Source organism: Falco naumanni, chromosome Z (genome assembly GCF_017639655.2).
Source record: "Falco naumanni isolate bFalNau1 chromosome Z, bFalNau1.pat, whole genome shotgun sequence".
NCBI classification, from domain to species: Eukaryota; Metazoa; Chordata; class Aves; order Falconiformes; family Falconidae; genus Falco; species Falco naumanni.
Window position 1 is genome coordinate 85,643,725 of NC_054080.1, and position 21,352 is coordinate 85,665,076.

Below are 21,352 nucleotides of genomic sequence, written 5' to 3' on the forward strand. Positions count from 1 at the left end.
AAAAACCACGGTGCCTCTCAAAGCATGTTTTTCTAGCCAATACCCAGTTTTCTGTTTGGGAAAAAATATCTGTGCTAACAGAAAGTTAACTTGGTATTAACACACAAATCTGCCATGCCAGAAGAGAACCACCCTACTGTGTTCAAGGAGGGAATGCCAATTAGGATGGGATTTAAGCCTTAGTAGGATTTATGGTAATTAGAAATGTAACAAATTTAACTTTACAAAGAAATTAATTATGCCAATTAAAATACTTAGCAAGTTTTACTGGGAATTTATACAGTATTATATGTATATGGTGCTGATCAATGCCTGATTTATTAAAATTACTTGGGGCACACTTCCAAGAAAATTTACCAAAGTAGCATAGGAATTCCAATTAAGATCTAAAAATAATATTTGCATTAAACATTTCCTTATCAAGATCCAGAGACAGAGAAAAACACCCAATAAAAGAAGTAAGGAATTTATGTTCAGGTGGAGCGCACAAACATCTAAATCTCCATAACTGCACAGCTTGCTAGAGTCTGCCCAGGAAACGAGGTCAGTATTTTCTAATAATATTAAAAAACCTGAACACTTTCAAAAGACTCAAGAATTCTCAGTACCAAACAGCTTGCATCAGCGTGCTGTTTGTGACAAAGCTGCAAGGTAATGGAACAGTAACTTAAAAACTGCTTCCTCCTCCTATGCTTTTTGAGGTGGGGAAGGAAATGGAAATTTCCAACAGAACAAGTAGTTATTCCTGTCTTGAGATGTAACTGTGTTTTGTGGGAACAATGATCCTAAGTTCCCTCAGTCGTATAACAAAGTAGCTCAGATTTTATTTTTAGATGGCCTCTGAAGGCCACCTATGCTTTACTTTTATTTGACATTTAAACTCTCTGAATGAATGCAAGCTACATTATGTCTTCTGTTTCTAAAGATAAGCCAGCTGAGTTTTTAATTTAAATGGAACAAAAGGAGAGCCACAGTTACTAGAAAACAACATTAAACTTGGCAAAAGTAATGAATTTTATTTACAAATACACGTACGAGGATTACAACAGAAACACACTAGGGAAACTCCATCTCAACAAAAGCAATGGTTTATTGGTAATGGCATTAAATGAAACAGATTGACGTCTCTGGTTATGGTCAAGCAATTATCCAGGAGTTGTAGATAAAAGTGAAGATCTCTTTGATTGCGATAAGGCCTTCCAGTGTCTTTTGCATCCTAGTGGCTTTCTCCCTTTTTGCCAACTACCTGATAAGAGAAAAAAACACAGAAATAAAGTTTAACCAAAAAAGTCTTGTCACGTATTTTAAGTCAGTCTCAAAATAAACAAGTGCAACTGAATTTTCAACTAAGTTATTGCATTTAAGCATGCATTATTGTAGCACTTGCAGAGGCTGTGAATCCCTCTAAATGGTTAAGAGGGACGGCAGACACAAGAAACCTTGTCTTTAGTACTTTTACAGACAGCAAAACACCAGTCTCATTTTGAGAGGAGTTAGAAGACAAGTAACTGCAACAGAACAGACCACACTTAAAAATGCTATACACCAAACATTTAAGCTTAATATACTATATAAAATAGTACAGTAGGAAGAACCACTGGGTGCTCAAATATCAGTTTGCTCATTTCCTTTGGTATCCTTGCCACATACCTCACTGAGAGCATTTACCTTATAATGCAGCTCAAACCTATAAAGAATCTGGAAGTCATCTGATTTTCAGTTATTCCTTGTCAAAACAGTATTCCTTACCAAGTCTCCTTCCAATCTCCAATCCTGTAAACTCCACCTGGAATCAGAGTCAGCTTACTGCTTCCCTTTTCTGAAAAGATCACCACTGCAACCAGACTTTGGTGAGTCGATTTGCCAGCCAACAGCAAGTGCAACTCCAGCACTCTGCAATGCTGCTACGCAGGTTTAAAGTTAGCGTAGTTCACTGCAGAAGGGTATCCAGTCCCCTTCGTTAAGAAAACTGAACGCAAAATCCTGAGAGCAGAAAATGATGCCATTTTAGTCACTTTTCTGAAAAGATTCAGATATAATTCTAGGGCTCTTGTGGAAAAAAAGATCATTTATATGCCAAACCAAAATAAAAAGAAAGTCTTAAAGTTTAATACCTCGAACTGCAGGAAGGAGGCAAGGCACCAATTCCCAAGTCATTGCCATCTAACTAGAGCAGCACTTATGGCTCTGACAAGGAGAATTCTTTGGAACAGGGGTTTGGAGATCACACTAACAGAGCACAGAATTTCCCAGTACTACTCATAATAGGGCTGAAAACGAAAAAATAAAACCTTTCTTGTATTCCAACCAACTGAATGCTATGGTAAATGTGTTAAGCATAAATTACCTCTGCAGTTAAGTGACAATATATCCCCCAAGATTCATACAGTCAGTAGTGAAATATAGAACTGGGGGGAAAAACACAACAAAAAAACCCAAACCCTGAAACACCCACAGTCCTGACTTAAGAAATCTCATTGACCCTCTGGAAGTACTCTTCCTCATGCCCCCCACCCCCCTTTTTTGATTTATTTTCAAACTTCAAGAGGTAGAATTTTTTACTGTCCAGCTGCTTTTGGTCAGCTGAATTACTACTGTCACAAAGCAACTGAAATCTACTGATGAAAAATACTTTTTCACCTCCAAGGAACCCCTGAGCAGGTGTATTTCACAAGCTGTAAATTCAACCTAATGTTTAAGGTCAGGAAAATTCCAATGTTACAACATGAGGAAGGAAGAAAAAAATAAAAAACAGAAGCCCAAATACTCACATTAAGATCTAATTAATCAAGTTAAAAAAAATACAGTTAAACTTGTCAAGAAGCAATATTTACTCTCTGTGTGTTTCCAAAGCACCAAACTGTGTTCACACACAGATTAAGCACAGAAAAAAAGGAAGAAAAAACACAGTTAAAAGATTAAAGATTAGTGTTAGCAAGTGTGGAACATCAATGAAAAATATTGCTGTACCAGTCTGAGGCAGAAATTGACAACTCGCCCATGTGAATTATCTGTGAAAATTGATCACACCGATATGGACACTTTGTTACTACAGGTCAAAGAAACACTTGCTGACCATCCCACTCCACCTTCCCAAAAGGAAACAGGCTATTTAAACTTAAACCAAACAATTGTCATTTTTCTCTTCTCAGAAGTAGATCCATTTTCCTTCCTTTCATAGAAACAACTGCCATGTAGTGCATTTGAAGGTTACAGCCTGTAATTCCCACACCAAAGATGATGTGTTTGGAGCAGGCTTTTCCCTAAGCATCAGCCCAAAGTCTGATAGTGACAAAACCACAACCATCTCTGCGGTTCATTACCAAGAGTAGTTTTATGTTATTATGAACCTTCTGGAGCAGAGTTGGTTGTGTTTGTTTTAAATACATACAAAGAGGTTTAGCAAGTAAAATTAGGAGGATGCTGTCAGAGAACCCTAATCAGGCCACATGTACAAACACTCACCAACTCCTTACAGTGTCTTCCCTGAGCAGGTGCCCAGTGCCACTAGAGTGAAAATGAGAGCGCAGTACTTTGCAGCCCATTCTTGCTTCCCTGCTACTTACTGAAGGGTCACAACAAATAAGAACACTAAGCTCCACGAAGACACTAAAGAGTCAAGTCTTGGTAGTGCATTTCACAAGATGCATCTCAAACAGCTTTACAAAATGCAACAGAGGCTGAAAAATTAAGTTACAGAAAATAATTTGTGAAAGTACTGCATGGTATGCCTTTAAAATGTCAAGTTCAGCTAACAGGGGGACAGAAATTTGGTAAGACTGAAAGGTACATAGAACTGTTTAAGGTAAGATTTGGAGCAGGGAGTGGAGTGGAAAGATGATGTGATGAGTCAGAAGGCAGGGAAGGTTCTTCCTGATGGTAGAAGGTGCAGAGAAGGCAGCTCTTGCATCAGTGCTGAGATTGTGCAAAGGGTGAAAGAGATACTAAATGAGCAGAGGGAGCAAGGAAGGGAATAGCGCAAAACCACTTCAATCTGATTATTACTTTAATTTCTTCTGCCTTTTTAGCTCTTTAGAAATGGGAAGTTAAGCTGAAAAACAAACAAACAAAATGTTACTAGAAAAAAAAAGCAGTAGCATGTAGTGCAAATAAGCAGTTCTGAGTAGAAAGCAAGCATTCATTTGAGAGAGCACCAAAAAATATCCCACAACCTGTCGATATTCATCTATGCCTCAACCTCAAAACTGAGAAGCAGTATATTTCTGGTATTAATGAATAAAACAAACAAGAACTATATTGAACACCAACAGTTGCATGCTCTTCCAAAAACAAAAGCATGTTTACAACTTCACAAGATTCACAGGAACCTACATACACTAAGCTATCATCAATAGTAAAAATACCCACAGATCTTGCACCTTTACTCCACATTAACTGTCTGCCCAGCAAAGTAGATGAGCACCAGAAGGAAATCTCAAATGCAATCTATTACAACTCAAATGCAGTCTACTGTAGTAGTTTGCATGATCAGTTATGCCTTAAGTCAGACAGACCCTGTGTGGCCAAGAAACAGCAGTATAAACACTTCCAAGTGTTAAGAATATTTTTTAGAAGACAGACTACTTTAAACTTTTCCAAACACATTTCAGAATATATTAAATACATATAGGAAGGGAATATTCATCCCAGTCCTCTACTGTTGAGGGCTTCTTCATTTAAACAGGGTAAAAATAGGTCTGCCTACTACTCTCTGTGCTTGTCATGACGCTGCAGTCAGTTCCAAGCAGAAATTTTTCCCTTGGTCCCCCTTTTCCACCAATCCAAAGACTTCCCTCCTCCCCAGAGAAAAAAAATCAAGCTGTGCAAGGAGCAGGATACACACAACCTATTAGAACAAGCCTGAAAGCAGCTTTTATAACTTCACCCACTCAGTCCAGCAATACCAACTACGTGCAAGAAAATGAAAGACACTTTTTTACAGCAAGACCTATCACCGGAACAACCTCCACAGGGATGTGGCTGAGTCCCCATTGCTGGAAGTTTTCAAGCTGCAACTGGACAGGGTGCTAGACAATCTCACCTAGGCTCTCCTTCGTATGTAAGGATGGATCAGGTGATTTTGTGAGGGCCCTTCCAGCTTGGGCTGTTCTGTGATTCTACGTGTGTCCAAACCAACTTGAGACCAAAATCACTAATGAAGGACTGCCCTCACTACATCCGCTTAGTAGTTCTGTTATTTTTCAGAGTAGATGAATTACAGCTTTCTGTTTGACAGTGTAAGTACCAGAAACAATTCCTATTTATACTAAACGTGTGAACTGACTCCCTGATCAAGAAGAGGTGATTCTCCTTACAGCCTGGTTGGTGTCTGCAGAGCACCACACGAGCAAACATGAGTTTTCCTCAACTGTCTGAAGGACACGGGACCTGCAGTTATGCACCTTAATACTCAACTGCTGAGTGGTAAGTTCTCTAACTAAAAGCATTCATTCCAATTGCACCCCAGTTGGGAAACAAAACACATTAGCCTGAGCCTTCACAGAAGTGATTCAAACCAACGCGTTGGTTTTATTTTTTACTTCGAAGCTGAACACGTATACAGTCAACTGATCAGTGATGTGACTAATCAAAAACATGACTGGAATCACATTCATGTCCACTTCTTAATTCAAGCCCTTCAAATAAGATATTCAACAGATTCTTACAAACACTTCTCAAACTCCAGGAAAAAAGCATTCCCCCATCTTGTTAATCATATTGCAATACTCTTTCTATCATAATTAGAAGAGAAATATGAACAGTAGAGACAGACTGAGATGAGGGAGTGAGACAGATGAAAGCAGTAAGGAGTAGTGTGGGTAACTACTCAAGGAGATGAAAAGAAAAATAAGGTTTCCCCAATTAATCTACAAACCTAACTATAATTAATGCTCAACGCTATATTAAGGTTTCATAACTGACAAGATCACGGGAAGATAGAAACAAAAGTTAAAATTCCTGAGAGCACTGTAACTCTGCCAGACTACACATCCCATTTGTTATGATGAAATATTTTAACAGCCTAATATTAAAACTACATGTTCAGGAAGCAAAATAGGAATATTACATATCTGAATTGAGACAGGATTAGCCATTTCATAACCCAGTAACTCCTCCATCTAAGGCCATTCTGACCAGATCCTTAACATCCTGACATTACCAGCACAACACTAACACCATGGGACTGTGTGGTCTATACATATTCTTGCAGGTTTGCACACCCTCCCCTTCCATTTAAACGGATGTCACAACACAAAGGCACACTCCTTGATGGTGCCAAGACATTCACCTGCAAACTTTAAGGAAAACAGAATTTTTAACTGGCAATAGTATTTACCAGGCCATACAGCAGCTTCCAAGCAGCCACACTGCATCTAAAACTGAGAGATCTGTAAATCCTCTCTGACTACAGTAGAGGGATGAGATGCCTGGAGACCCACGCTAGTTTTAATGCCTTTACAGGATTGTGTGAGGGCATGTGTATATTAAAAAACCCACTCCCCACACAAACCCTGACCAGAGCTCAGATCATTACAGCAGTCAGTTTCAGGCCAAGGCAGTACTTCAGAACTCTGTTCACGAAACTAACATTTTATCCACACAACTTGAAATACTGTAGGAAACATAGTGCAGGTTCAACGTGGGTGTCAAATTCATGTAACATTCTACAAAACACCTGAATTACTTTACCAAATGCACCCCAATCAGGATTATCAATTAAAAAAAATCACTATTTTAAACCTGACCTTCAGATGGTTAAAGAGTGGACTTGTTGAAAATGAATTTTCAGTACTTTGGAAAGCAAAACTAATTTACAAAGTTTACAAAGTGAGGCAGAGATCAAATGCCGAGTCAGAATCCCACTCCCACTCAATACCAGAAAGTACTGCAGATTAAACAAAGTTAAAATAGTAATTGCACAAGTAACGGTATTAGGGAATCCCCTGCAATAAGTACTGACAAAATAGCTGCATAAAACAAAACATGTAAGCAGAATGTAAGTCAATTAACATATTTCTAGTTTTGGGAGAACTGGAAGCACTATATTAGGGAAGTCTAAATTGATAACCAGTTAATTTTAGTACATTAGAACAAATTTTGGAATGACTTCAAGTTTCACTGAAAGGCAGCAAAACCTGTTAAATTTCTATTAACTTAATTACTACCTGTAAAGGTATTAAGTTTTACATGTATAAGTTAAGATCGTAGACAGGTTACAGCAGTATTTGCCCTTTTACAAAAGCTGCTAAGTTTTAAAGCGGTTTACTGCAAAAAGACTTACTACATATTTGAAAAAGTTGCAAGTAGCTTTAAAGTTTCAATCCTTTCAAACCCATTTCACATTCTCAAAACCACAACAACAAAAAATCAAGAATTGAGAATGCCTTATTGCCTAAACTCATACTGTGACAAGTTGTTTGCTTAATTTTCTCTTTAAAAACCAGATGTTTAATATAACAGACACCTTGTGACCAAGTATTTTTCAGGTCTCAAGCTTACTTGATGTTGCCCAGTGAAAAAAAATCCTTCAAAGTAGAACTCAGTCACAAGGCATCTAATCTGTACATGCAATTGCTTCTCTACTTCCTGAACACCATCAGAAAGTAAGTTCCAAAATCAAGACATAAGTCACAGCTGTTTAAAAAAACCAACATTGTCTATAGCATATGCAACTTGACAGACACTTAGGTTCTCATATATACATTCTTACCGGTTATTTTTACAAAGTTCATGAGCAAAAACTTGTAAGCAAGACCAAAGATCTTAAGATAAAGCTAGATATTTTCTTTTGGATGCCAAAACTACCAATAATTTGGGGAACTGTAGTTACAACCAAGTGTACTTGTTCCATCAACTCATTTTTAAGTAGGTTTAAAACATTCAAAAGTGCTTTTAAGAAAAAGGACTCACTCGCTTGAAGTCATTCATATTTGTTGCTTGGACCGGAGTTCCAATAAACGTGAAGTATGTAATTCTTGTTGTTTCTTCATCACCATGATTGGATTGGACAAACAACTGAAGAAAAAAAACACCCAAACACAAGAGTTAAGGTAAACTGTCCATCTCTGAATTAATACATGAAGTGTTAGATACCTGAAGTTTTTGAACTAACCGAATTAATGCTTATTTCAATTATAAAGGCCTCTAACCCTTAGGGAAGCTACTGTCCTTACTTAAAATGATTATATAGAATGCTTTTATTCTCCTGATAGTTTGCTAAAAAACCCACACAGCTTGTATTTTTCCAGCTTCTACTTTTGACCCAAGATCACATTCCACAAAAACAACAGGATCTAAGAAGTCACAGTTCACTGAAATCTGACTTGAAATGAAGTTAAATATCAATTTAATTATGCTTGCTGAAGCCCCCAAGACTACTCATGTTTAATTTACTACTAGAGCTTGCATAATTATATGTTTACAGCATGAATACTAGATCTATGAAATTATTTTAGAGTTTCAAACAAATATAAAGCTTCTTTTGAAATATAAGCTAAGGAACCATTGCTGGAACCACTACACTTTTTCAAGTGGACAAATTAAAGAACAATTTTTTTTGCATAAAGTAGTATTAGTAAGGAAACTGGAGTCAGAAGAGCAACAAGGTATTCGTGGATCTTTCCACACTTTGTAAGCATGGAAAAAGGAGGAATGAGAAAGACAGTAGTGACATCAGACACAGAGGAAAGGAAGGAGAGAGAGGACAACAGGTTGGCAAGGGACAGCACACATCACGCCTTTTCCATAAGGCCTAGGCAGTTATCTATGAGACACCCCTCCTGCCTCAGAAATTGCCTGTACAACAGACCACCAAATGCTGGAGGTCACCAGCACACATGATTGCATGCTTGCCCTATACTTATCATTTTTTTTAGTGACAGCACTGGAGGCTTGCAGGTATTTGATAAGCAAGATGGGCTGCTGATCTAAACCAGTACAGATATTCACCCCTTCCCTGTAGTTGGAAGACTGTGCATTTTCCTGTACGAACAAGATATATGGAAGGTGAGGGTTGAAATGCTGAAGAAAGTACTCTTCTGACAGAAAAAAAAAACAAACCAGAAGAGCATTGTCAAGGACCGTCTTTTGTTGAAGTCCACAACAGACATTCTATCTCAGTAATGATATGAAAAATTCAGAAAGTACAGAGAAAAACAAAAGCCACTAAAGTAGCAGTAATGAAGTGAGTCACAACAAATGGGGAAAACCAGCATTAGATATGCTGAATTATATGGATTAGAAACTACAGGGTATAGAATTAATAAACCAGGTAAGTTAAAACTAACAAACATAGCAGGGATGTATATGTATGTATATATATGAATAAACGAAGGATGAACATGCCAGCACTGAGACTGAAATGTACAGTAAGTGTTTCTGATTGAGCATAGCAGAAAAGCAGGACAACCTGTATATGACAACTATGTCTCCTCCAGGAGGAGCCAAATGGAAGACTATTATCCACAGGAACACCTAAGCAAGCAGAACTTCATCACCTGCGCCAAAAAGCCAGGTGGTGGACAAAATGACTGGCCATCTCATTTCTAGGAAGTCTTAAATACAGAATTCAGGTTTAGTGAGGGAATTAGGGGATCGCTATCGCAGTGCCCATGTACAAAGAGTGCAAACAAGCAGAACATTTAATCATCTTATCACTTGTCTAGTGTTTGTACATCATCCTGCCTAAAACTGACACAGGATTTTATTAAATAACAAAGACGTAACTTGTATTCGTCAGCACAGCTTTCTAGAATATAAGCCTATATGACCAATCTCTTTCATTTGGGGGAGGATAAAGCTGGTCACAAAGGTAACTCCATAGAAACAGACATAAAAAGGAGTGATTTAGGCTCATCTCCCATTACCTTTAAAACAATTGCTAGTAAAGCATTGCTAAACAAGAAAGTAGCTGACTGATCTAAAACGCAGTCCACAAACAGTGATTTAGAAATTTACTATGTGATGAAAAGACAGAGTGGACCAATGTTTTGGAGTTGCCTGCAATTCACAAAGAGCTGGCAATTTCTGCAGCCAGCACACTAAAACATAGTTTAATACAGTCACCTATGAAGTCCCTATATTTGCAAATGCATAATTCAGGCCGTGAAAAGCATTCTTACAGAAAAGAATTCAGGGGTCATATTGGAAAAAAACGTTCAACACAATACTGCAGGAAGCAGGACTAGCACAGTACCAGGACGATGCCAAGCACAAAGCAATTCCAGCATCATTTGTCATGACATATATTGCTCTAGAACCTGTATTTTTAAATCAGAAGAGGACAAACAGCACCTGCATTTGAGTCAAAAACCCTACCCAAAGCCTGTGGAAGGTCTCTTACAGCAAGAGAATTAGAGGGCTCATTAAAAGACACAGGTGATCCGATTACAGCATTTAAGAACCCTCACAGCAAGCAGACACTGAGTTTAAAGACGCTGCAAGTACTTCACCTGATACCCAGAAATCTCTCATTTCTGCAGATTACTGAGAAACTGGATTCCTTTAACTTTTCACATGAAGATGCCCTTCAAGAAGGTATGTTAGTGAAAACGCAAGTTGTGTTAAACTATATGCTAGCTCATGAAGAGGTGAAAGCCAACTGTCTCATATTAGGTCAAAAGAGACATTGCATGCACATGGCCTTGTCACACCTTAAATTCCTTCAATACTTTCAGCATAAACATACAGTATGTGATCAGCAGACAGAAACTTGCAACATCTGCAATGAAATCAAACATGCCCAGTGCTTTAAAAGCCTATAAAGTTGTCAGTCTGCACAGACCTCAGAACAGAAACTTTACTTACAGTTACACTGTTAACATTCTGAAATTTTACATAGCGAAGCTGGACGATTCCATCATCTTTAATATCATCTGGTGTCAGCTCCAGGGCTTGAGTTGGTTCACTTCTTTCTGCTTCTTCAAAATCCATAGATCGAGGAAGGTTGATAAAGATTTTTATGTATTTTGGACCTTGCCCTATGTTAAAAAACAGGAGTGGTGTTCCATTATTTAAATACACTTTCAAAATGTTGCTTGAGAAGCCCTTGCTTATTACAGTCTCTAGACACCGCTCAAGGAAAGCATGAGCTTTTATAGTTCTATTACCTTATCTGACAATCCTACCACACCACCCTGGCTATAAGAAGGACATTCAAAGTTTTGCTACTTGCCTACATGTCAGAGAGTGAAATCCACATTAATTTTCTCTTAGCAGCATATCAAGCTATAGTAAATACTTCAGATTTGTATCACACCAAATACCTACATATGACATCAGTAAAAAATGAGGTAATTTATCACGTAATTCATTTACAACAAATTCACTGAAGCTGCTGTGGGATTCTCAGAAGGTTCCAAGGAAAGTGTCATCTTTAGAAAATTCAGCTAAACATGGGCAAAGCTTTGGTTGCAAATATAAAAAGACAATTCACTCACCATTATCTGGCCCCTGAAGTTTCATAGAATAAAGCTTGACAGGCTGACTAAAAGCTACAGTAATGAGCAGCTGTGGAATTAAAAAAAAAGTTCCGTTAAACACTTGTTTTCTTCTTTCATAAAAACAAACATAGCACAATAACTAGAAAGAAGTATGAGTTTTGAAATAAAGTATTTACTTTCACTATATTCTACACATGCACTAGTCTGTCACTTCAAAGTATCAAACGCTACTCCACTTGGAATTTTTTCCATACATAAACGGATGTGAAACTGGAAACGACTACAACAATCTTTGTGTATTAATTTTACTTACATCCTACTATCATCTCCCTCCTCTTATACCACCCATAACAATATTAAGTAGACAAGTTCTTAAAATAGTGCTTGCAGACCAGGCCATCACTGAAAATATCTCACTTAAAAGTATCTACTGTACCTGCTCGTCACAGTCTGATTCCAAGTAAGTAGAGTCTTTACGTAAACAATTATCAAATCCATGCTCATCACTCTCATTAAGACATTCACAGCCAGCTTTATTGATAAATGGCATTAAATCCATCTGAAAGTAAAAGCAAGAGCGTTGCTGAGTGCATGGTAAGTGTGCCATGAACTCATCTGGGATTAGTAAACATTGGAATGAATGAAATTCTTCATTCAACAGATTAAAATAATGAGACACAGAAAACCTCAGGGGTTTATATCAAAAGACATTACAAACAAACTACAAATACTATAGTACTCTGATGCACCCTGTTCATAACTGAACGACATTCTTCCTCTCCATTCAAAATCATGCACCCACCCCTGGAACACATGCTTGCCATTCTGAGAGTAAGAAATTGGGTACAGGGAGAATTTTCAGATACACCTTTGATAAACAAGACTACAGCACTGTAGGTCACACTACAACACAGCCAAACTGACATTAGCGTGGAGCTATGATCAGCTTAAGTGGGGGGGGGGGGGGGGGGAACAGGACACCCCTAAACCAGAAATGGGCCTCCCTGAAAATTGCTATATATTACAGAACAAATTAAAAGACCACTATAGTTCTTACCAGGCTTTATATGCAAACCTATTCTTATTTTACTTCTTCAGCACTGTATACAAACTAACTTTATGAAATGTTTTCCTGCTCCTTTCTCCATATATTTTGGTAAAAACACAGAGCAACAGAAAACAGAAACTACACTATTCTCCACAAACCAGTCCGTCTCACTGCTCAGCTCTTTTGTAAAGACAACTAAAAACTTTAAAAGACATTATTCTTAAAGCAGATCACTATCCATACTCTAAGCCATAAAAAAGGTGGTATTATTGCAGAGGCATTATTTATTGATTTCCAGATAACCAGAATTTTTTGCTTGCAACTAAAACAAACTAAGTCTAACTGAAGCACAATAAGCCAGGCCAAAAATTAAGTGTTTCATATCTTAAGGCCTAAAGGCAGAGTATCAACATCTCAAACCATACCACCAAAAATTCAAGATCAGTGTACAGTCCAGACATAATACACCAAAGGAACTTTTAGGATGACAACCTGAAATACCCTTCTTAAAGGCATATATTAGGTCCCAAAGGATAATATACCACTCTTGGAAAAAAAGCACACGCTAGCTTAAAAATTACTGCATACAATAACTCAGGCTATAGCCTCATGGTGCAAACGGAATCCAAAAAACAAGCTGCTGAGAGAATACGACTCATTTCCTGTATGTCACTTCCCTTAGCTCTTCCAACTATATGTTATTCTAAGCAAGAAAATACTTATCCTCCTCCCAAAATCTATACAAAGGCTTCACTTGAAACTCATGTGCTCAGCTACAATATAAGAAACAAGAAGGAACACGCAGCTGCGCCAGAGAATAAGGATACTTTCCTGAAGCCAACAGCAGTCCAGTTTGGGTCAAGCATGTCCTAAAACAACATTTCAGCCTACCACATACAGGTAAACTGGAATTCCTGCTTGGTTCATACAGCCCTCAACAAACTCAGGACTTGATTCGTAGGGTAAGACACCACCTCCTACAAGATTAACTTTTAAAAGACAGTGCATTCATCTCAAAACCAACCTAACTTGCCACATGAATGATTTTCAGTGTTAGGGCTCCAAAGCTAACAAGCTGAACCTTCATCTTTTGACATTCCCATAGTTCCACACAGGATTTCACAACAATTATAAATGTAAGTGTTCATATATGAAGTGAAGTATAATGCATGGAACAGTTAGCAAGTAGCTGAACTACTAGAAATTCAAGTGACCTGCACCCTTGCAGTTTATTTAAATGATAAATATTCAGCTAAATTTGCAGCCTGCCTACATTTGCCTGACAGGATACAGCTAGCTAAGATTTTAAAATATTTAACCTCCAAAAAGCCTGGTTTTGCATTTAACAACATAGTTTTGGGTTCTACAGACTCATCACTGCTAAGTTTAACGTATTAAGATTTGCTAATGCAAGTAGTGTGCATACTACAGTAACTAGCTAAGCACTGAACTGTGACATATGATTTAGGAAAATGTAGTAACACCACTTAACTTTGTTTATACTTTTGGTAGAACAATAGACAATCTCATTTAAGGAGTATTACACCAAGGATTGCTTGGAGAATACCACAAAAGACAACAGCTCTAGGAGAGTGTTTTGTCACATTAGAGTTCTCATTTACATGTGTTTGTTAGTACAGCTGTCAGACAGGCCTATGATTTGCAACACACAATTGCCTTGAGGTAACACGAGAACACAAAAAACATGGTGAAAATAATTTCCTGAGAGCACCAATATTTCTAAGCACATTGCTCCCTTATTGAATTTTGGCCAAAAATTCAGGTATTCCTACCAAGTTTTAATTTACCTTGAAGACACGGCAAATCAATGCAATGATAAAAAAAAATATATGTGAATACAAACTTTTAGATTCTTCAGAAGAAAACACTGAAGTCACATTTTAGTTATGAGAGATTTTGATGCAAGGTTTAAAAAACATTGAGAACATATTAGAAATGTTCACTTCTCTTCTTTACAAATTGCTAGAGTTACAAGTTATTTAGTTCGTTTCTGTTATCTGTGAATGCCTGATCAGCAATTACTGGAGTGATATGCAGTACCCCTACAGAAGCAAAATGATACACATTAAGCATTAAATTGAAAGCAAATTTGCAATCAGAAAGTAGTAAATCTTGTATGCCACTCAGACCAGGCACATAATCTTTTCCAAGTACTCCTGTGAAATTTTTTTACTTTATATATAATCCTCGTCATTCTTTTATGGGCAAGAAGAAATCTAAAGAGAACACCATAGTACCATCCACTTCTGCAAACATTAGCAATTAAGCAAAGGTAAATATGAGACATCATTTAGCTAACAATACCCTCCCAAAGGCATCCAGTTTCCAGGGCAAACTGCTACAGAGGAAGGTGGAGCTGAACTGTTATGAAGGTTAACTGCTTTGGCAAAAGAATCTCTCCCTCTATTTAATTTCTTAAAAAAAAAAATACTAAAGAAAGGGTAGGGAGCAAGAAGAAAAGAAAGAAAAGCCCAAACAAACCTACCACCACAAACAGAGATGATTTCTTAAGGAACAACTAGAGCAACTTTTCAACATTTCTGACAACCATGTCTAATAATATCTTTTCCCATGGACATTTTTGCACTTTAAAAAACGTTTTGGGAAGACAGATTGGAATATTCAAGAAGAAGAAAGAAGCAGAACAAGCAGCTGCAGCAAGCAGTTAATCATAAAAATTAGAATTCATTATTTTAATGCCTAAGGGCTATGGCATGGAGATATTTCTTAAAACATTTTACAATTCTATAACCATGCTTAGTAAATACCTACATGCTAATCTTTTGTCTGAAAAAGGAAACCCAGACAAGTGACCCTCTCAAAGCCATGGGGAACTTGGAGTTTTACCTAAAGTAGTATTATATGACTGAAGAGTATGTTTACAAAACAACAGGTGTTTGTTGGGTTTTTTTTAAACACTCAAGTTACATAAACATTTAAAAAATTAACATAAGAGATGCATACATATCCTTTTGGGATATCTGTATCTTCACTGTTTCCAGGATCATTCTCCAGGTGCTGTTTAATTTTTTCTTCTAAACCTACAGCATCTGCTCCTTGATACTGGTCGATTCGCACTTTGTTTCGGAAAAACAGAAATGTCGGTGTTGCTGATATATTATTGGTAGCAGCTGTTCCCTAGAATGCATAAATTAGTTACAAGCATTACCGATATCAGACAGAAACATCAGTTTGCTTCACCTAGATAACAATGCACACACTAGGTATTAATCAAGCTACTGTGATTATCACCTCAAACATCAAAACAGTATTTGGTATTGTATGAACAGCTTTAACTTGGACAATTTTAAGTTAATTTAAATCCTTCAGATCCTCCTAATCCTTTACAAGTTTGGGCATTCTTTGAACCAACTTCACATCATCAGCAGATTAGTTGGTAGACCATAAAAATCGTATTACTTATTTGCTCTTGAAAGTGGCAGATTGCTTAATTTAACACTTATTTTACAAGCTTTCTTTACACCAGCATTCCTTCCTCTCCCAAGACACATTCATGCACACCCAGGAATTGCAGCCTGCTGCTGTAGAAAGTGAATTCCATTTGATTTCCACCTGTATTCACACCTGTTATGCACCCATAGTAGCTTTCCAAAATTTTTTTCTAATTTAGCATCATAAGCAAACATTGTTACCACTTTGATGTTCAGCCCTCTCCATTATAATCTGTAGTACCAAGACATTTCTTTCAACACATCATTGTTATTTTTCATTAACGACCCTTAAGTCAATCAGTAGCTCACCTGCAGCACCATTGTCTGTTAAAAACAGTTGAGTAGTACTTGAGAGGAATCTAGTCCCACTAGTCATATCATTTTACCGCATTTTTCACTTTCCTCAATAATTACACCAATATTTGTTTGGAAAATTTAAGTCTTTTTAATTCATACTGTGCTACCTTTTACATTTAACAGTATTATCTAAGTAGCACAAGCAGCAGGAACTGTTAAATTGTACACTGCTTAAATGAAGGACATCAGTGGTAGCTGCAAGTATACTTTTTTTAAGTAAAAGTGTTGGTTGTTAACATCTTTGTGTGTATCCTAATTTTGAAGGATTTCACAATAGGCTTGTTTGTGATTCATCAAAATCGTCAACAGCCACAGGATACTACTGTTAATATACTGTCTGCACAGGTTTTCTTCAAAGTTTCCCATTCAGTACATTATCTGCTCTTTCTCTTACAACTGAAAGAGATGTCTTTGAATACCAACCTGGCATTGATGCACATCTACTTCCAAAAATGTTGCCTGGGGATATTTGTTACTCAGAGCATTGAAAGCTGGAGCTATCCTTAAACAAGGGCCACATCTGTGAAAACAACATACAGTTGAACTTAACCCATCTTTTTTTTTTTATAACGTCTGCCCCAAATAGACTTAGCACATTCATGTTCTTACTGATATCCTTGGTATATGTAAAAATAATCTTCCTACCTGGCTGACAGATGGTAAGCAATCCTAGTGATACAATTAAGAATGACATTCAGAAACACATCATGAAGTGTTAATTCCCACTTCCTCAGACAGCTTCAATGTCACATGATGAGCTTCACCTATTAATACTAACTTCATATTTTCCATCTAATGGGTTTAGATTTAGCATCTTCTACCACAGGCCAAATCCTGTTAACTGAAGTGACATTAGGTAGGGCAAAGAGCTGCCTGCTTTTCCTAAAACAGCAAAAAACACTCTGAAACAATAAAAAACGCTCGTAACAAAACTAGTACTACTACTCCACAGTACCTCCTGTGAAAAACATAGTATCTATAGTAAAATCTACTCTATTTAACACTAACAATGTATCAGACCTTTAGCAGGAATCGTAAGATTCTTACTACAATAAATCTCATTTACTAGAGCTGTAATCAGCTGCTACCATAATTATTTGGCCCTGCTAGAACAGATCTGACTTCTGCCAACTTACCCACATCGCCTTGGCTAAAAATACGTATTTGTTAATTATTATATCATTGCTGGCATATATGAAATGTACAGATGCAACTATTTGTGCAAAGGAATATTCTCACAACTCAGCTCACTGTGAAAGAAGCAATTACAAAGTAAAACAGCAAAAAAAACCAGTAGAAACTCCCTCTAAAAGCATACCAACATAGGCTGTATCTGAACCAGGGAGCTCTGTCAGCGTGAATCTGCCAACACATATAGCTGTAAAACAGCACAGGTGAGATCCACTTCATCTTTCCTACTCTCTCCTGACAAAAAGGGTATAGATCCACAGCAGCACAGCAAGGCAAACTCACATATTTATACACCAAGGCATCAAGCCATTAATCGAACTGGAACCTAACATATTGGGTTGTCTGAAACCAAAACATCTTCCTGGGCACACGGGTAGGCAGTATTACCAAGATCACCAACACCCCTACAGTTGCAGGTGAAGTTAACTTACCTAAAAAAACCCAAACCCCAACCCCCTCACTAAGCAGCAGCAACTGGACATCATATGCATCTGTACCAATGCTTTTTTCAGTATCCATTCAGATACACAGCTAATGATTCTCAGGACCTCTTCCAAGTATAACAACTTCCACACCACTAGACCTGAAGTCTTTCGAGCTCCAAACAGCCATCGGAAGTGGAATGGTTCAACTGTACATTTAAATAAGAAGTGGAAAGATGAAGGAAAAAAAAACCAAAACACAACAACCCCAAACCCCAGTACAGGCACTAAAAACTACGACTTTGACAACAACAAGGTGCACTTTGAATCCCAAGTCCCCCAACATTATTTCTATTTGCCCCAATTCCACAGACTGCTGTGAATAACTGAACTGTCGAGATTTCCTTTGGTCGCCAATTCAATCAGATTACACCACAGTTTGTACTTCAAGTCCCTGCTGAGCAGGGGGAAAAGGACATCTGCTTGCCCTGGGCAAAAAGGATGAGGATCCAGTTAAGTTTTATTAAGGCGGAAGATATTTTCCACAGAAACCAAGCAAGATGCAGTGTTAACAGTGGCTTCCTGACCTGCAGGAGGGTTTTAAACCAGCACAGCATCTGATCTCCTCAGAGCACCTGAAGAATGGCAGGTTCAGAGGGCTGGGGAAGTTGGCTCAGCTGCAAAAAGGTAAATCTAACACCAGAGATAGGAAATACCATTCTGATATCGTGACTATATCTACATGCTACAGATAAGGAGCGTCACCAATGCGAAAAAAAACTTCCAAACAATTAGCTCGCAGCTCTGACCCGCAGCAGCTAGCTAGCGACCAAAACGATAGGCATTTCGCTAGCTAACTGCGCTTCTCAAGCCTGAAGCCTCACCTCACCTTAAAACTTAATAAAACCACTAAAGGCCCACCGGTTGTCTGGGCCCCAGACAGCCCCCCAGCCCCGGGCCGGGCGCAGCCACCTCCCAAGGGTCAGTCCCAGCTCCCGCTCCCCACCACCTCAGCGGAGGCGAGGCCGCGGCTGGGGGGCCGGGCGGCCCTGCCCATCGCCAAGGGCCCCGGGAGCCCACGCCCCCCCACTCACTCACCCCCGCATGGTGAACTTCACCACGGTCAGGCGGGAGCCGGCAGCGCTGAGCTCAGGCTGGAACTCGGTGTCGTTCGCGATCACCTTCACACCCACCATCCTCGCCGGGCGGCGGCGGAGCCCGCGCTGACGGGTGGCGGCAGTGGCGCCGGCCTGCTATCTGCAGCGTCACGGCGGGAAGGCGCGCCCGGCATGCACCGCGGCCCAGCGCGCAGGCGCGCCCACCCCACCCCGCGGGAGGACATCTTGAGGCCGCCGCCATTTTGGAAGAGGGCAGCGAGCGTACGGGTGAAGCCGCCACCAGACCGGCAGCCGTTTTAATTATGGGCAGGTGCGGCGCACCATCTTGATCGAGGGCAGAGGCGGCTCAGGGGCCGCAAGGGGCGGGCGCCATACCCTTCTCAGAAGCGGGGAGGGGAGCCTTCGCGCAGCCTTCCGGGTTTGGCCAGGACTGGTTCTAGAAACGTGGAATTGAAAATATGCAGTGTTTTATCCTGTAAGTCTTCCGTTAACAAGAGTTGAAAGAGAGGGAAGTGGGTATTCCTGTGTTTTTTGAGGGTGGGTAGAGCAGTGCTCTGACCAATACCAGCTGTGGAAGCTGCTGCAGACTGCTAGTGCCAGGTGCACAAAATCTGCAAGGAAACCCTCTTCGTTGTCAAAACACTCCATCCCGCCTCCCCAACAGGCATCCTTTGCCACTCCTGGAGCTTGCTAATATGTGTTGGGTACTACAAAAACCTCAAACAGAGGGAACTGCTGTAGCTAGAAGGCACCCTGGCAAGCAGGCTCCTGCCCTGACAGCTACAGGCCTGCTCAGCTGGTTCCAAGCACCTCCAGGGATGGAGGCCTCTCTCTGGAAAACCTGTCCCAATCTTTGACCACCCTCCAGGTAAACAGGTTCCCCGTCAGTAAAGGTCTCCCTGAGCCTTTTCATTAACATGCACATTGGTGACAGATGAAGTGGTACAACTAATGTTTAAAGTAACAAAATGTTTAACACTTTTATTAGCACCTTATTTTAAGAAAACTTAATACTTGTGTAACTCAGAAAACATCCTTGAGCCTTTTATAGCAGCTAGCTTAAAACTTAAAAAAAACCCTCAACTCTCTAACCATGAGAACAAGATACCTACTCCTGTTGTGATATAATGCTGCATGACTGACCAACATTGGCTTCAGGAATTCATTATTATAGGACAACTAGAGCATCTCTACTCTCCCAGCTGAAAGTAATTCACATGCTAAATAGGCTGCTGTTACAGGCAGGCATCTGCTCTTCTTGGATGACAGGGTATGCATACTCACTGGCCAGGAGTCACGCGGCTGTATGTAATTTGCATATCTCTTTACAGATACATTGATGTATCTCAGCATTACTTTTATCATCAAAAATATACCAACATAGTAACAATGTTTATCCATACTTTTATATTCAGCAGTTGAACTGTAATTGCTTACTAATTCAACAGCAATAAAAATTCAGAGTTGCTTGGTCTTTAGGGAACTGGTGGCATGGAATGTATCTGATACCAAGTCCCCATATAGGTAATGTTTTATGTGCCAACATACAGTAATGCAAGTTGTGTGCTGTTTTCACTACTTTAATTACTTCTGGCCAAGATAAAATGGTCTCTCTAGTTTCAACTGCAGAAATAATTTTCCCTCTCTGTCCTTAACAGTTGTGATGTATTGATGTAAACTGTTAAACAGCTGATAAGAAAAAGAAAACCACCACTGAACTGCCTTTAGTATCAGCATCTTTGATGATCTGTGCATAACTAAACCCAGTTATTCACATGTACAGAAAGCTAACAGTAAAAACATTGTTTTGGTTGCAAAGGAAATAGAATAAATTCAATAACCTACCCCACCTTCTTAACATAGTCCGTTGACAAGGCCCAGCGCACAAATCCAGCTTATGTAGGTTGCTATTTGCCAGACCTCTGCTTTATTTCCCCTAGAAGCTGGAAAACAGGTAAGGTAGGAATTCCCACAAAACATCCCAACTTAAAAATTATCCTAGTTTTGTTATTGGCTAGTTTTTGTGACATTATGGGAGTGATGCTTCTTTTCTGCAGGCAGAAATCATGTAGGTTTTTTTCAGTTTCCTGATACTATGGTTTTTTATAAAGCAAAGTGAATGTGGTAACAAAAAAATAGGAGGCATAAACAGTCAGAAGCAGTAAGGGGGAAAAATAAAGAGGGATTAGTGAAATGTTTGTATTAACCATGTTCCAGGATAAACTAAGTAAAAGTAGAAATTAACCCAGAACTTTGTCCACCCTGTTTTGCAATGTCATTGCTGACAACTTCTCCACACGCT

The 21,352-nt window shown here is 38.9% G+C and overlaps 2 protein-coding genes across 3 annotated transcripts in view; one reads left to right on the forward strand and one right to left on the reverse strand.

Annotated features, from left to right (window-relative positions):
* Positions 1 to 990: 990 nt before the first annotated feature.
* Positions 991 to 19,253, reverse strand: TXNL1 (thioredoxin like 1). Of its 2 annotated transcripts, XR_005825774.1 has the most exons (9): positions 19,031 to 19,253; positions 16,743 to 16,839; positions 15,475 to 15,648; positions 11,878 to 12,000; positions 11,439 to 11,508; positions 10,807 to 10,979; positions 7,912 to 8,016; positions 1,750 to 1,983; positions 991 to 1,246 (listed from the first exon to the last, which is right to left on the reverse strand). XR_005825774.1 is itself a non-coding variant. In XM_040580959.1 (8 exons), exons 1-8 carry the CDS (start codon positions 19,126 to 19,128, stop codon positions 1,217 to 1,219), a joined length of 870 nt encoding a protein of 289 aa, XP_040436893.1. In that variant the 5' UTR covers positions 19,129 to 19,253; the 3' UTR covers positions 991 to 1,216. The 2 variants fall into 2 exon arrangements, 1 of the variants encoding a protein (XP_040436893.1); XM_040580959.1 differs by lacking the exon at positions 1,750 to 1,983.
* A 40-nt stretch (positions 19,254 to 19,293) lies between these two features.
* WDR7 (WD repeat domain 7) overlaps positions 19,294 to 21,352 on the forward strand; it is a 142,030-nt gene continuing 139,971 nt past the window's right edge. The window contains exon 1 of the mRNA XM_040580958.1: positions 19,294 to 19,918. The gene's annotated coding sequence lies outside the window, so the exon portion shown is untranslated. The remainder of the gene's footprint in view (positions 19,919 to 21,352) is intronic.

What these genes read in the sequence shown, in the direction of transcription:
- TXNL1 (XM_040580959.1), bottom strand. Translation starts at nt 19,128, where the DNA reads ATGGTGGGTGTGAAGGTGATCGCGAACGACACCGAGTTCCAGCCTGAG. An exon ending in AATCAGACTGTGACGAGCAG is followed by an intron (nt 11,509 to 11,877) that starts GTACAGTAGATA and finishes TTAATTCCACAG; the next exon opens with CTGCTCATTACTGTAGCTTT. An exon ending in AGAATGTTAACAGTGTAACT is followed by an intron (nt 8,017 to 10,806) that starts GTAAGTAAAGTT and finishes TTTTTTCTTCAG; the next exon opens with TTGTTTGTCCAATCCAATCA.